This window comes from Impatiens glandulifera, chromosome 7 (assembly GCF_907164915.1).
Source record: "Impatiens glandulifera chromosome 7, dImpGla2.1, whole genome shotgun sequence".
Classification (NCBI taxonomy): Eukaryota; Viridiplantae; Streptophyta; class Magnoliopsida; order Ericales; family Balsaminaceae; genus Impatiens; species Impatiens glandulifera.
This window is the reverse complement of record NC_061868.1, coordinates 8,932,021-8,946,940: the sequence shown is the minus strand read 5'-3', so window position 1 is coordinate 8,946,940 and position 14,920 is coordinate 8,932,021. Positions and strand designations below refer to the sequence as shown.

Genomic DNA, 14,920 nt, shown 5'->3' with positions numbered 1-14,920 from the left:
TAACCATACAAATATCATATAAAATGAAGTGTAAGAATTTTAGAAAAAATAGATTTTATATATATTTTCTCTTCTTCTAATTTGAAAAAGTGATATTTGGTCAATTAAACATGGACACTTGCCACTATAATAAATTAAATTTATCTTTTCTACTAGAATTTGAGCTTTTACCATTTTTTTTTTCATTTTTCTAACTATTTTTAATTAGTTTATGACCAGTCATTCCATAACTTGATTTGTATTGGTTAAATATGTTGGTCACACTATACTTGTATCTTTTACTAACAGTGGTTTATTAAAAAAGTCTTAATTCTTTTTTTATTAAAAACATACTACTCTTTTTTGTGTGCAGTTTAATGTTTTAAAAATAAAAAGAATATTTTTATTTTTTAAAAACAAAATTTGTTATATTGACTATTCAAAAAAGAGAAAAAGAGAAAAAGGAAAAAGTGATGATGACTTGGATAGATGACTTCTTATCGACAGGAAACTTAAGGGTGATCTCACATGCTCTATCTTGTATGCATAACACTCCAAGAAACCCTATCCAAATACAAACCAATCCTCTTATTTTCCATCCTAACTATCTTTCAACATAAGTGTTAATCTTTTTATTTTTAAAAAGAGCAACTCGAATGGTCGTTCAAGTATGGATTATAATCAAATCGAAGCTAAAAGATCGACAATTATACACAATGACACGACAAAAAATCAATACAAAGATAACATATTTCCAAGTTTTCTTATATTTTATTTCTAATTTTGCGAGAGAATAGATTACAAGAAACAAGAGAATTACAAGACATGAAAATAAATGATTTCTTAAGCTTCTATAGGCTCCGACATGTAGAAATGATTAGCTTCGGGTTCATTCAAACCACGAAAGAGCAAAATGGCAAGGCTTCCCACGTAGAAATATATAAATGAGCCAAAACAATGCGTCACAAATGACCCAAAATCCGTGCCAACTATGCATTGCCATCCTCCTCCGTATCGCCCATCAAATTCCTGCTTTTCAATAATCACGCATAAGCCATTAACAAAAAAGAATTGCGAGACAAAAGAAAAACCTAAAAAATGATTTTGAAAGTGAATTTGGTATTACCTTCTTGATGTAACGAGCTATATCAGTGGGCTCGGTTACGTCATAGAAATCGAGGGACTTTGCGGCTAAATCAAGAGCGTGTAGCTGCATGGTTTTGAGCATATCGGTTTCTCTTATGACAGCCTTTCCTTCTAGCATGGTGTGTGATTTCTATGTATTAAAACTAGGAATAGTTATAAAATGAGAGTAATCTCTCTATTTTGTGTAGATGGAGAGTGAAGGGAGATGAGAATGTGAGAATCACGAGTAGGCAAATTGGTTCTATTTATACACAAGAAAATAAAGAATTTTTAAATTTAAATTATAATATTAATTTGATTTTTAGACTATATTTATATTAGCTATGTATTATAGGTGGAATCTTTGAACGGTATAAATGGCCAATGCTCCAATTAGTTTTCTTTCCTTTTTATTATTTGACTTTTATCGGATTCAATTTTATTTTGTTTTAGAGTTAATTTCTTAATTACTTGTTCGATTTTTATGATTTATTTTCTTCTCTTTAAAATTTGTTGCGAAAGTTGGTCTCAAATATAAAAATAATAAAATAAAATGTATAATTCAATTCGTGTTTGTGTTCGAGTTCGAGTTTTGCTTATATTATTTGAAATTGTATAATCCAATTCTTTATATGTTATCGTTATAAACACAATTGTAAATAGTGACAATCTTTAAAAAAAAAACTCATAAATAAGTGAATAAGTTTATGTCGAAATAAAATTGCATTATCTTCTAAGAGATGAGTTGGGGACCATGTCCTCAATGGTTGGAGGAGAAAATTAAAAGAGTGTTTGTGGGTCAACCACGTGTACACTATATCCTATTAGGCCACGTCATACAGACAGCTGGATTTTGTTTTTTTGGGTTCTTTTCTGGTCGGATGGTCTGAATTCACATTGTAGTGTTGTGGCACTGGTGGAGCTGCATCCTTGCCTACTACCTCCACATGAATAATAATGTTATGGAGTTACACATTTTGAGTTTTCACAATCAAATTATTTAAAAAAAAAACTTTTTTTATGTTCGAATTCATTGGCGGATGTTGGGACACTCTTGGTTTGAAGCAAACAAAGTTAGCGGGACTGAAGATTTAGACATTCATTTTAACTATCATTTTTTTTTTGTGAATTATCTAGTTAGAGGAAGAATAAGAAAACTTTCGACAACAAGAAAAATGTCAATGTGTTTTATTTATAATGTTATTATAATGACGTTGAATATGATTAATGCGTTAAAATGACGAATTCAGTCGGGCACTTGATTGCTCTGGTAGAGGATCTTTGAACGCGTTAATGTGTTTAAGAGTGACTCTTAAGAGATAAAAATCATGAGTTCGATTCTCAATTATACGTTTTAAGTTGCAGTGGTCATGGACCTCATGGTTGTGGGATTATTTCAACTTTCTAACATTAAAACATAATGTGTTTAAGATTGGTTCATTCACATTATAAAATTTTGTTTCAACTATTTGTAATGTTTTTATTGAATAAACTTAAATTAATATGTTATTTGATTTTTTTGATGTTTAATAGAGTAATAACTAGGGATGAGTGGGATAACCAAGAGATTTGGGTGGGAGTTATTTAATATGCAGAATAATTTTGTTTTGTCATTTGAAGAGTCAAGCATGTGAAGAGTCTATGCTTTCTTATAAAGAGTTGTGAAAATCTATTTGAGATAATAAGAAAGATATATTTTTCCATCTTGTTATCAACAAATTGGTATCAGAGCTATTGTGTGTGAGGTGAGCGTGAGAAAACTTGTTAGTCTCAAAAGAGTACGCCGCGGTGTGCGCTGGCCGAGAGAGAAAAACAAGAGCGATCGAGAGCCTTGTAAGGTGTGTGTGTTGAGTGTAAACACTTGAGAGGAATGGCAGGTCTAACCAATGGCATCCCGCTACACAAATTGACAAAAGACGTCAACTACGACAACTGGAAGGTGCAGATGAATGCCCTTTTCGGTTCCCAAGATAACTGGGATGTGGTCGAGACTAGGTATGAGGAACCGGAGAACACAGATGGATATTCAAATGGCCAGTTGAACGCGTTAAAGGTCGTTCAAGCTAAAGATAGGGCGGTTATATATCTATTATACCGATCTGTCGACGAATCTGATTTTGAGAAGATAGTTGACGCAAAATCTTCCAAAGTGACATGGGATACACTCGAAATAGCAAACAAAGGAGACGAACGGGTGAAGCAAGTTCGGCTTCAAACCCTAAGGGGCGATCTGGAAAACATGAGGATGAAAGAGTCTGAAAGCGTATCTGAGTTCATTACTCGAGTGGAGACCGTGGTGAACAAACTAAATCGGAATGGTGAGAGTCTTTCATCAAACCGAGTTGCTGAAAAGATTCTGAGGTCATTGACAGATAGTTTTGAAAATATTGTGTGCGCAATAGAGGAATCTAAGGATCTATCAACGCTCACCATTGAAGAGCTTGCTGGGTCCTTAGAAGCGCATGGGCAAAGAAGGAAAAACAAGAAGGAGAGTTTCTTGAACAGGCTCTCCGGGCGAAGGCAACAATAAAAGAGGAGAATGTACTCTATGCTCAGAGTACCAAAGGAAGAGGAAGAGGCAGAAGCCTATGTGGTAGAAGAAGAGGAGGACGAGGAAGTGAGCAAGTCGGCCAACAGAACTGCCATGGCAGAGGCCAAGCTCGGGGTGGCCGGACAAACACAAATAATAATATTGAGTGTTATAACTGTGGAAAGAATGGACATGTTGCCAAGGATTGTCACTCGATAAAATGTTACAATTGCGAAAAGCTAGGTCATATTTCCAAAGATTGTAGATCCGAGAAGAAAAAGGAGGAACCAACAAACTTTTTTGCTGAGAAAGAAGATGAAGGGTTGTTGCTGGTGACAAAAATTCCAGAAACTGAGATCAAACCAAGTTGTTCTGATAACTCATTTTGGTACTTGGATACTGGTGCAAGTAACCACATGTGCGGCGACGAGAGCTTATTCAAAATACTCTCAAACGTGGAGTCCGGATCCATTTCTTTCGGCGATGCTTCAAAAGTAGCCGTCAAAGGTCGGGGAACGATCAAGTATCAGCAGAAAAATGGGGGAATCGGAGAGATCAGAGATGTTTACTACGTACCTGATCTCAAAAGCAACATACTGAGCATGAAACAGTTGATGGAGAAAGGGTACTCGGCTATAATGAAGGATCGAGAAATGCAGCTGAAGGATAAACTTGGGAGACTCATTGCCCAAATAGAAATGAAGAAAAATCGTATTTACAAACTTGAGCTTAAAATAGTTCAAGATAAATGTATGCAACTTAATCTAGAGGATGAGGCCATGAAGTGGCATTATCGGTTCGGTCATCTTCACTTCGGGGGGTTGAACGAGCTGGTGAAAAAGGAGATGGTTCTTGGACTGCCTAACATTATATTCGAAAAGAGGTTCTGTGAAGAATGTGTGATCGGGAAGCAAGCGATGACTTCTTTCCCAAGCAGTTCTGAATACAGAGCAAATGAGCAACTCAGACTAATTCACACTGATTTATGTGGGCCAATAACTCCAGAATCATTTAGTGGTAAGAGATACTTCCTTTCTTTAATTGATGATTTTTCGAGAAAGACATGGGTTTATTTTCTGAAGGAGAAGTCAGAAGTGTTTGAAAACTTCAAGAAATTTAAAGTGATGGTGGAGAAAGAAACAAACAAAGTTATCCAAGGAGTCCGATCTGATAGAGGAGGTGAGTTCACTTCTAACGAGTTCAACAAATACTACGAGGAACATGGAATCAAGCGTTTCTTGACTACTCCATATTCTCCGCAGTAAAACGGTGTAGCAGAACAAAAGAACCGAACTATTCTCGATATGGTTCGATCTATGTTAAAAGGAAAGAATATGCCGAAACAGTTTTGGGCAGAGGCGGTGCAGTGCGCAGTCTATGTGCAAAATAGATGTCCACATGCCAAGCTAGGAGAGAAGACGCCTCAAGAGATTTGGAGTGGTATGAAGCCGAATGTCTTTCATCTCAAGGTATTCGGTAGTGTGGCCTATGGCAAGTACCAAGTCAGCACAAGACAAAGTTAGAAGATCGGAGCAAAAAGTAAATATTTATCGGGTATGATGAAAAATCTAAGGAATATAAATTGTTTGATCATATTAATAAGAAATTGGTGGTGAGTCGAGATGTTCACGTGGAGGAATCAATGACATGGAACTAGAGTAACCCAAGAAACAAGTTTAGAGGCTGTTATGCCTCCGATATCAACAATCACCGAGCTTTTAGAAGATGAATCTGAGCCTCTATAGCCTAGAATGAGAAGTCTACGGGAGATATATGACACTACAAATGAAGTTCACATTGCATGTCTTCTCGCCGACTCAGAAGATTTGAATTTTGAGAAAGCCGTACAAGACGAGAAATGGAGATCGGCTATGGATGAAGAAATTGGGGCAATTGAACGCAATAAAACCTGGGAGCTAACCGACCGTCCTGAAGGAACTCGACCCATTGGAGTAAAATGAGTGTACAAAAAAAAGATGAATGTCTAAGGAGAGATTGAGCGTTATAAGGCTCGACTTGTGGTGAAGGGCTATAGACAAAAGGAGGGAATTGATTATGATGAAGTATTTGCTCCCGTCACGAGAATGGAGTCAATCCGACTTCTGATCTCGTTAGCTGCTCAAAACCAATGGCCGATTCTACAGATGGATTTGAAATCAGCCTTTCTAAATGGAGTGCTGAAGGAGGAGGTGTACGTCGAGCAACCACTTGAGTATACTTGAGTATATGAAGAGAGGTGATGAGAAAAAGGTGCTGAGATTGAGAAAAGCCCTCTATGGGCTGAAGCAGACTCCTCGTGCTTGGAATGAGAAAATTGACGAGTATTTCAAGAAAAATGGATACCAGCAATGTTCGTACGAGCATGCTTTGTACACAAAAAAATCAGAAAATGATATGATGGTAGTCGCTCTCTATGTAAACGACCTCATATTCACCGGAAGCAACACAAAACTGATTGAGGAGTTCAAGGAGGTATTGAAGAAGGAGTTCGAGATGATAGACTTATGTTTGATGAAATATTTTCTTGGCCTAGAAGTTAAGCAGTTGGAGGAAGGGATTTTTATATCCTAAGAGAGGTATGCGCTTGAAATTTTAAAGAGGTTTAAAATGGGGGACTGCAACCCAATTTCAATTCCAATGGAACCAGGCACTAAACTCTCAAAGTTTGATGGAGGAGAACGAGCTGATGCTGGGAGATATCGAATCTTAGTCGGAAGTATAAGGTATCTTACAAGCACGAGACCCGACCTAATGTTGAGTGTTGGGATAACAAGCAAATTCATGGAGGATCCAAGCTATACACATTGAAAGCCTTGAAGAGAATTCTGAGATATGTTCGAGGAACTCTTTCACTTGGTATTTTCTATTCAAAATCAGATAACTATCGATTAGTGGGTTACTCTGATAGTGATTGGTGTGGTGATGTTGATGACCGGAAAAGTACTTCGGGTTATGTATTCCTACTCGGAAATACGGCTTTTACTTGGTTGTCAAAGAAGCAGTCTATTGTAACTCTGTCGACGCAGAGTATGTGGCGGCCTCTTGGAGTGTGTCATGCAGTATGACTTTCAAATTTACTAAGGCATTTGGGAGTGATCCGAGATGAAGGGACTGTGATTCGAGTTGATAACAAGTCGGCGATCGAGTTGGCAAAGAATCCAGTTAATCACGAAAGGAGCAAGCACATTGACGTACAATTTTATTTCATTCGAGAACAAGTCAAAGAAGGAAATGTTGAGTTGGAGCATGTTGAAAGTCGAGCTCAAGCTGCTGACATATTCACCAAGCCATTACCGACCACACTACTGGAGAGTTGTAAAAGGCTGATTGAAATGAGAGATGAGAAGAATATTTAAGTTTAAGGGGGAAATTTGTTGAATAAACTTAAATTAATATGTTATTTGGTTTTTTTGATGTTTAATAGAGTAATAACTAGGGATGAGTGGGATAACCAAGAGATTTGGGTAGGAGCTATTTAATATGCAGAATAATTTTGTTTTGTCATTTGAAAAGTCAAGCATATGAAGAGTCTATGCTTTCTTATAAAGAGTTGTAAAAATCTATTTGAGATAATAAGAAAGATATATTTTGTCATCTTGTTATCAACAATTTTATTATTATGCTTCAACAACATTTCTTTTTCATATAATTATGTATAGACAATTTAAAAAAAGAAAATACAACTCCAATTTTCATTTTGAAAACTCAGATGAACATCCCTATTATTCCTCTTGAATGCTCTTTAATTTCTGGCCAACATTCGGTTTCTACACCAAAATCAGGTCTTAGTTGTGCTTGAGCATGCTAAGTCATCTAAGCTTGGACGGTTAGATTCTTTAGTCTATATCTTTATTCTTTATATCTATAATCTTAATACTCTATGTTGATAAATTGAGATAAACTTTAGTTGCGGAAACATACCTAAATCTTTAATGAAGAACGATTCATTAAGTCGTTCTTTGTTGTTTTTCGGATCTTCTCTCGATCTTGATCTCCTAGTTCAGGATATAAATCTGGATCGGAATGTGTTATGTGTGGGTTTAGGCCTTCCAACCCTCTATCGATAGCCCTTGAGCGTTCTTGAGAGATGAACAGACCTCTACCTTTTGTCTGATGAGAGAAACATAATATGTAGGTTTTTTATATGAGTTAGGAACTTAGCCCTAATATAGCCATTTACTATTCGGCCCATTAACAAAATAGTTAATGATATTTCTTCTTCTACACAAATATATCCGTATATTTATTATAGATATCTAAATAAGCCCATAACCTTTATAATTTAATAGATCACTTTAATTAAACTTTAATATTTATTATAATAACAACTAATATACAATGATGTACCCAAATATTGTAAATAATTCCAACATAGACTTCTTCTCATAATAGATGGAAACCTATTTAGGGACGACAATTTTTTACCCAATTCAAAAATACTACCCAAATCGATCACGAAAAGAACAAGTTTTTGTCATGTATTTTTGAATTCGGGTCAAAATCAAGTCGACCAGTTTAAACTGATCAATAAACAAGTCAAAATTGAGTCGACCTCAAATGACTCAAAATAAGCCTGTCAACCCTTTTATGTGATTTTGTGTTTTTATTTTTTATATTTATATTATTTTAATTTAAAATAGAGATATGCGATATTAATTACATTAGATTAAATCGGATTGAGTCAGGTCAATCGGGTCAACTTGAATTGGCACCCTACCAATATCACATATGTAGTTGAAATCATTCATAGTCCAAATTGTTGGGAATCAAGTGAAATAATCACACTTGTGATAATAAACTATTCTCCACTTTATTTGATCTTTAAAAGCGAGAAACAACAAACATAAACGGAAATATAAATGACACAAGAACACCAAGTATTTAACGTGGAAAACCTAATCAAATCAATGAGTAAAAACTACGGAACTTTCGTCCAAAAGAAGATTCACTATAATCAAATGTTAAATACGAAATAGATAAAGATAAGAGCTAAACAAAGAGGAGATCTCACTATCTCTCTATAAGTGTATACTAGATATCTCTTAGATGTATTTTGATAAGTCCACTTCCTTCAGCTTTTATAACAGAACGAAGATAGCTCAAGAATATTTTTTCAATAAGACAATCATGCCCTATTTAACACAAATGGACTTCTAAATAGGCTGAGCTTTTTTTATTACACATTTGGGAGCCCAAGAAAATAACCCAACAAACTTCTAAAAAAATGAAAGGATTGCTGTCAAACCGCAGTTGAAACAACAAAATTTGAACTTGCCTTTTGGTAGTGTTTTGGTCAGCATATCAACGTTATTATCATTTGTATGCACTTTCTCTAAAACCAACAATTTTTCATATAGTAAATATTGAGTCCAATGATACCGCATATCAATGTGCTTCGATTTAGAATGAAATGTTGAGTTTTTTCAAAGTAATTGCACTTTGACTATCACAAAAAAACATGTATTTATCATACACAAAACCAAGTTCAAATAATAATTTTTTATCCCAAATTAATTCTTTCAAAGATTCAGTTACTACAATAAATTCAGTTTTAGCGGTTGACAATGCAACCCATTTTTTAAGCTTATATTGGCAAGCAACAACTCCCCCTATGAAAATAATCAAATAATCAGAAGTAGATTTTCTCGAATCAACATCACCTGCCATATTAGAGTCTGTATAACCAACTAAATCCAGACTCTAATTTCCAAGACAAAGTCTCAACTTAATATACCTCAAAGATATCTCAATATTCACTTGACAACTTTCTAATGTTTTTTTTGGAATGGAAAGTAACCATGTCATACATAAGACTTCTAACAACATAAACATAAAGAATATTCTTCATATATTCTTTTTCATCATCGTTTGAAGGACAAAGTTCATAGCTCAATTTAAAATGTGTCGCTAGAGGTGTGACTACCCTATTGTCTTCTCCATATTGAATCTGTTCAACACTTTAAAATGCACTTGATCGGTTTTCTAGTCTCTCTTTCAATATGAGAATGAAATTCTTTGAACTTGTTTAAAACTTCATCTTTAGTTTTCAAAATATAGATCCAAGGATCCTGAAATGATCATCAATAAATGTTACAAAGCAAAGGGCACCACTAATAGTTCGTACCTTTAAAGGACCACAAACGTTTGAATGCACCAGCTCTAAGAGATTTGACTTTCTTGAAGGAGTATTATGCTTGAACGATACTCGAGTTTACTTTTCTACAAAACAATGAGAACAATTATCCAAATTTGTCTCACTCAAACCTGAAATAACATTTTTATTAACCAACAAATTCAATCATTTTCACTAATGTGATCAAATCTTCGGTGCCATAACTTGGAAGCTTCTTCATTTATACAATATTTACATTATCCTTATTTATCAAAGATTGCATTAAATATAAATTTGAAAACTTATCTCCTCAAGTTACAAAGAGGTTACCTTTCGAAAGTTTCATTTTCCAAAGCCAAAAGAACTTCTTAAAAATCATCATCATCATCAAACTTTCCAATTGAAATCAAATTCAACCTCATGTCTGGAGCATTTCAGACATTTTTAAGCAACAACTTCGACCAATTGCTACATTCTAGGCAAACATCGTCAATACCAATAACCTCACTTACAACATTATTACACATCTTCAATACTCCAAAATTACCATAATTATAAGATTTAAAATAATCTTTTTTTGCGTAACATGTATGGCAGCTCCTGTGTTAAACACTCAAATTACTCATCACATACAAAGTTAATTGTATTCTCGTCGTGAATAGTGAAGAGATCATATGTAGTTACTAAAACGGGATCTTCACAATCATCTTTCTTTTGCTTAGATCTGTTCGCTTCATTTTTTAACTTGTAAAAATTCTTCTTTATGTGTCCACTTTTATCACAATGGTAACATTCAATTGATTTTGACTTAGACTTTTTCCGACTCTTATTTCTAACTTATCCTTCTCACATCTACTATCATGTCTTTCCTAGTTTACAGCAACAAAAGCATTTGACTATGATGAAGAACCTAAAGATTTTCTTCTCAATTCTTTATTCAAGACGCCACTTTTGGTCATCTCCAATGTTACTGCACCATTAGAAGCATACAAAGTACTGCACCATGAACAAAATAATTTGGTACTTCCGGTCTTTGAAGTATACAAATTCTCAAGTTTACTCCACAAAGTAGGTGTATTTATCTTATGTTGTATGTGGTTATAAACATTTTCTTCAACAAATTGACAATGAAATCACATATCATGCTCAAAAGCACATTCCTCAACAAATTTGGAGATGGGTTTCTTAGTACTAAAAATAGGTAAATACAAAGACTTCACAAATAAAAGATCTTTCATTTTACCCTTCCAAATATGATAATTTGAACAATTCAAAAAAACATATTTTTTTGTTAATCTCCATAAACCAATCAAAATCAAAGACGCTTAAAATCAAGCTCTGATACTACTATGTTGGGAATAAAGTGGAATAATCACACTAATAATCACACTTGAAATAATAAATTATTCCTCACTTGATTGGATCTTTAGAAACAGGAAACAATAAACATAAACGAAAATATAAATGACACAAGAACATCAATAATTTAACGTGGAAAATCTCCTCAAATTAAGGAGTAAAATTATGGGACTTTCGTCCAAAAGAAGCTTCATTATAATTAAATGTTAAACACGAAACAATTGAAGATAATAGTTAAAAGAAGCATAAATGTCTCTCTATAAGTGTATACTAAATGTCTCACGACTCTATTTAACACAAATGAACTTTTAAACGGTATGAGATTTTTTTTATTACAAAGTTAGAAGTCCAAACAAATAACTTAACCCAAATCGATACAATATCCTTACCTCAACCATAGACAGATGAAAACTTTCATATATTATAACACATTGGTATATTTAAGGGTTGTATTTTGATATATTATATATAAATTGTTTAGTTTTTAATTATGATAAACATATACCCTCCTCTAGATTCTATTCTCCCAAACTTCATGTTTAAAAAAAATAAATCAAACATCCATTCTAAATACTAAATATATAGAGCCAACAACTTGGCTAAGAAGAACCGATTATATTATTATAACACATAATAAAAATAACAAGAACCAAGTATTTTTGGAATTCAATGAGGATGATTTCAGCAAGGTTACAATAGTTTACAATCCCTTGTTTTGAAGAAGAATATAGAAAATCATTTGATAAAATCTGGTTCAGGATTTTTAATTATAATTAATTTCAAGACCACCAAGGAGCTTCACCAGTCCTGAAATCTGTTTCAACCCAAGGAACAAACAAAACCTTTCCATCTTCATTCACGTCAGCATGCGCCAGCGCCAACGACTAATCGTCGAAAACAACATTACAAAAATGTGTGAAAAGTTGTCAATTTTTTCGATCATGCTACAAAAATAACAAATAATACTTACGAGAGGGGCAGGGCCACGAACAACACGTCCCTGGTTGTTGTACTGAGAACCGTGGCAAGGACATAGGAACTTGTTTTCGGCTTTGTTAAATGGAACAACGCATCCAAGATGAGTGCATACCGCATTTATTCCATAAGTCGCTAATGTTCTGTCGTTCTCCACCACCAGGTATGTCGGATCTCCCTGAATTAAAAGGTAAGATGTAATCATTTTCCTTATTTTTCATGTTAGAAATGTAAGAGAAGAAGAACCTTCAAGCCCTGTGTTAGAGTCCTGTCACCAGGTCCATGAGTCTTGATCCATTGGGCAGCAAGAACGTCGTTTCCATTCGCATCCTTTGCTAACGTTCCAAGTCCATCTCCCCCGGAACTGTTTGTCTTTCAATCACTTGTTAGTATTATAAATTGATGACGAATAAAATAAATAAAACACGTAAATAACAAATGGTAACAAATGAAAGTTTCACTATAATGTCAAAAGATGTGTTACAAATTAGTATAGAGAGTAGAGAATGACTTAAAGAAACCTAGATAAGATCATCTATTTATAAATATCTACGCCCTTCTGCGGGCTACATACTTAATCCGTTTTCCCATTTTATTATTTTAAAAAAAAAATATTTACTCTCACAACAATGTCATGAAAGAGTCATGTTTTCTTTTGTCGCACCCGAGAAACCTTTTTGAATCATCAACTCTAAACGAGATCTAAATGGAGCTAAATAAAATAAAGTATCAACTATGCTTTCAAATATTGAACGAAAACATATTATACTCAATTTTCAGGTATTGGGACCGTTTCGCCCACTCTCAATCTCCATCCTCAGCCCGGTTTTATAAACCGTGCCCCCCAAGCATGTACCATGCATATCGTGTTTGTAAGAAAGTATAAAAGATATCGTTGTAAATACTACATGGATTGTTGGGTTTGTATTGTTAAATAATAATTCATCAAATTCAAGCATCATTTTGTAATGTTGGAATTGAACTACCATATGATTGAATCTATATCCTATTTCAATACATTTTCAAGCATTCAATTAGTGTTATCACAACTTATTTCCTTGTAACACAACAATAACTCATGTGATTTGACAAAAACTACAAACTACACTATGAAGATATAAAAACATGCATCACTTATTACTCATCAAACAAATGGTGTCTCGAATTAAATTCATTAATTAAAATATCTATACTTTAGATAATTTAATAGTGAAATTTACACGATCTACCTTCCATCAAACTAAATTCAAGATAGCTCAAGTAAATTTTTTTTTTTAACGATAACCTAAGCGGCGATGACCCACTTCAATTTAACTTCAATTTAAGGTGTTCTAATTGTTAATCGAACCCGCGTTAAACCCGGATTGAAAAATATTAAAAAAAGTAAAAAAGATGACTAACCCTGGTGGAGCAAAGAAGGTAGCATAAGGAACAAGCATAGCAGTAGAAGGAAGAGAAAGAGCTCCCAAAAGAAGCAAATTCAAAAGCTTCCTCTTTTCCATGTCCGGCACTCTGTCGGCCGGAATACTGGTTGCCTGACAACTAATTGAATTCATCTTCTTCTCTTTTCCGGCGGCCGACAGTAAGTTGTTTCTTGTACATTTTAACATTTCCCCTGTTGTTGAAGGACCCACTATTCCATTTCTGCTTGAACGAAGCTACACATAAGAACATCTAATTTGTTAGTTAAAATATATGAATGATTTAGAAACTCATTACAAAGAATTCGATTTTACCAGAGAAGGAGTTGAAGGGGAAAGAGTGGAGGCAGCCATGGTGTAAAGGGGTTCTCTGTTTTTTGCTGGATTGATCGAATATGAAGGAATGTTTACTGATGATGAAGAAGAAGAAGAAGGAGATAAGGAGTCCTAATGGATGGTGTTCATAGATAGGAGATGAAACACTAACAACCACATGTTTTTTTTCTTTTATATCTTCATTTTTTATTCCATTTTTGGTTGGTTGTATTTAGCGATAGGATGAGTGAATTCAGTTTTTTTTTTTTTAAATTCAACATGAAACCCTTTTTAATATATTTATTTGACAAAAATTCACAACTTTTAAAAATAACTAGTTTATATATATATATATATTAAAAATTTGTGAAATTTAAATTAATTTTTGTTGTATTGTTAAAAGATTATATCTAAATAATAATATTATTGTTGGCTTTATTATTATTTAGAGTTCAATTCGAGTATTTTTACTAATTTGAGACACGAATTTTAAATTGTATCATATAAATTTGAACTATCACAATTTTAGTTATTTAAGATTTTTATCTTAAACAAACAAAATATTTATCTTTTTATTTTGATATATCATTTTTTTTCTAATTAATTTGTCATGTTTATAAATTAAATGATATTTACATACACATTAGACTATTATTTTTAAAAATAGTACTTTTTAAAATGTACACATTCTTCTTTGTTTTATTTTTGAACAAAATTAATCTCATAAAAAAAATCCCAACAATTTTAAAATTGTTGTGGCCGAGTCTAGTACCTAACCAAGTTGAAGCCCACCAAAAGAATGATAATATCAAATAAACTAAGTAGAGTGAGGCAAAATCGAAGATATGTGAACCAAGCACCAAAACTTCGATTAAAAAATGTTTATCGACATGCCCAACGCAATTCAGAGGAACCGAATCGATGCACAATTTCAAATAACACAAAAAAAAAACCTGATTAGTTAATCACTAATGATGAAAAAAATTGAAAACCCAAAGGGATAAGACAAAACCCAAAACCCACACATGGCACATGCTCATGGCCAACTTCCATGTCGTATTAACTACCGCAAACCATACAGCCATTTAGTGAGGGATGAAAAAT

At 33.7% G+C, this 14,920-nt stretch overlaps 2 protein-coding genes across 2 annotated transcripts; both read right to left on the bottom strand.

Moving 5' to 3' along the window:
• Positions 1-710: 710 nt before the first annotated feature.
• Positions 711-1,339, bottom strand: LOC124945922 (dynein light chain 1, cytoplasmic). Its single transcript, XM_047486447.1, has 2 exons — positions 1,106-1,339; positions 711-1,008 (listed from the first exon to the last, which is right to left on the bottom strand). The coding sequence occupies exons 1-2, from the start codon at positions 1,241-1,243 to the stop codon at positions 823-825; spliced, it is 324 nt and encodes a 107-aa protein (XP_047342403.1). The 5' UTR covers positions 1,244-1,339; the 3' UTR covers positions 711-822.
• A 10,366-nt stretch (positions 1,340-11,705) lies between these two features.
• Positions 11,706-13,982, bottom strand: LOC124910337 (cytochrome b6-f complex iron-sulfur subunit, chloroplastic). Its single transcript, XM_047450970.1, has 5 exons — positions 13,817-13,982; positions 13,482-13,738; positions 12,327-12,444; positions 12,076-12,258; positions 11,706-11,989 (listed from the first exon to the last, which is right to left on the bottom strand). The coding sequence occupies exons 1-5, from the start codon at positions 13,853-13,855 to the stop codon at positions 11,885-11,887; spliced, it is 702 nt and encodes a 233-aa protein (XP_047306926.1). The 5' UTR covers positions 13,856-13,982; the 3' UTR covers positions 11,706-11,884.
• Positions 13,983-14,920: the final 938 nt, after the last annotated feature.

What these genes read in the sequence shown, in the direction of transcription:
- LOC124945922 (XM_047486447.1), bottom strand. Translation starts at nt 1,243, where the DNA reads ATGCTAGAAGGAAAGGCTGTCATAAGAGAAACCGATATGCTCAAAACC. An exon ending in TAGCTCGTTACATCAAGAAG is followed by an intron (nt 1,009 to 1,105) that starts GTAATACCAAAT and finishes ATTGAAAAGCAG; the next exon opens with GAATTTGATGGGCGATACGG.
- LOC124910337 (XM_047450970.1), bottom strand. Translation starts at nt 13,855, where the DNA reads ATGGCTGCCTCCACTCTTTCCCCTTCAACTCCTTCTCTG. An exon ending in CTCTAACACAGGGCTTGAAG is followed by an intron (nt 12,259 to 12,326) that starts GTTCTTCTTCTC and finishes CTTTTAATTCAG; the next exon opens with GGAGATCCGACATACCTGGT. An exon ending in TTCGTGGCCCTGCCCCTCTC is followed by an intron (nt 11,990 to 12,075) that starts GTAAGTATTATT and finishes TTCGACGATTAG; the next exon opens with TCGTTGGCGCTGGCGCATGC.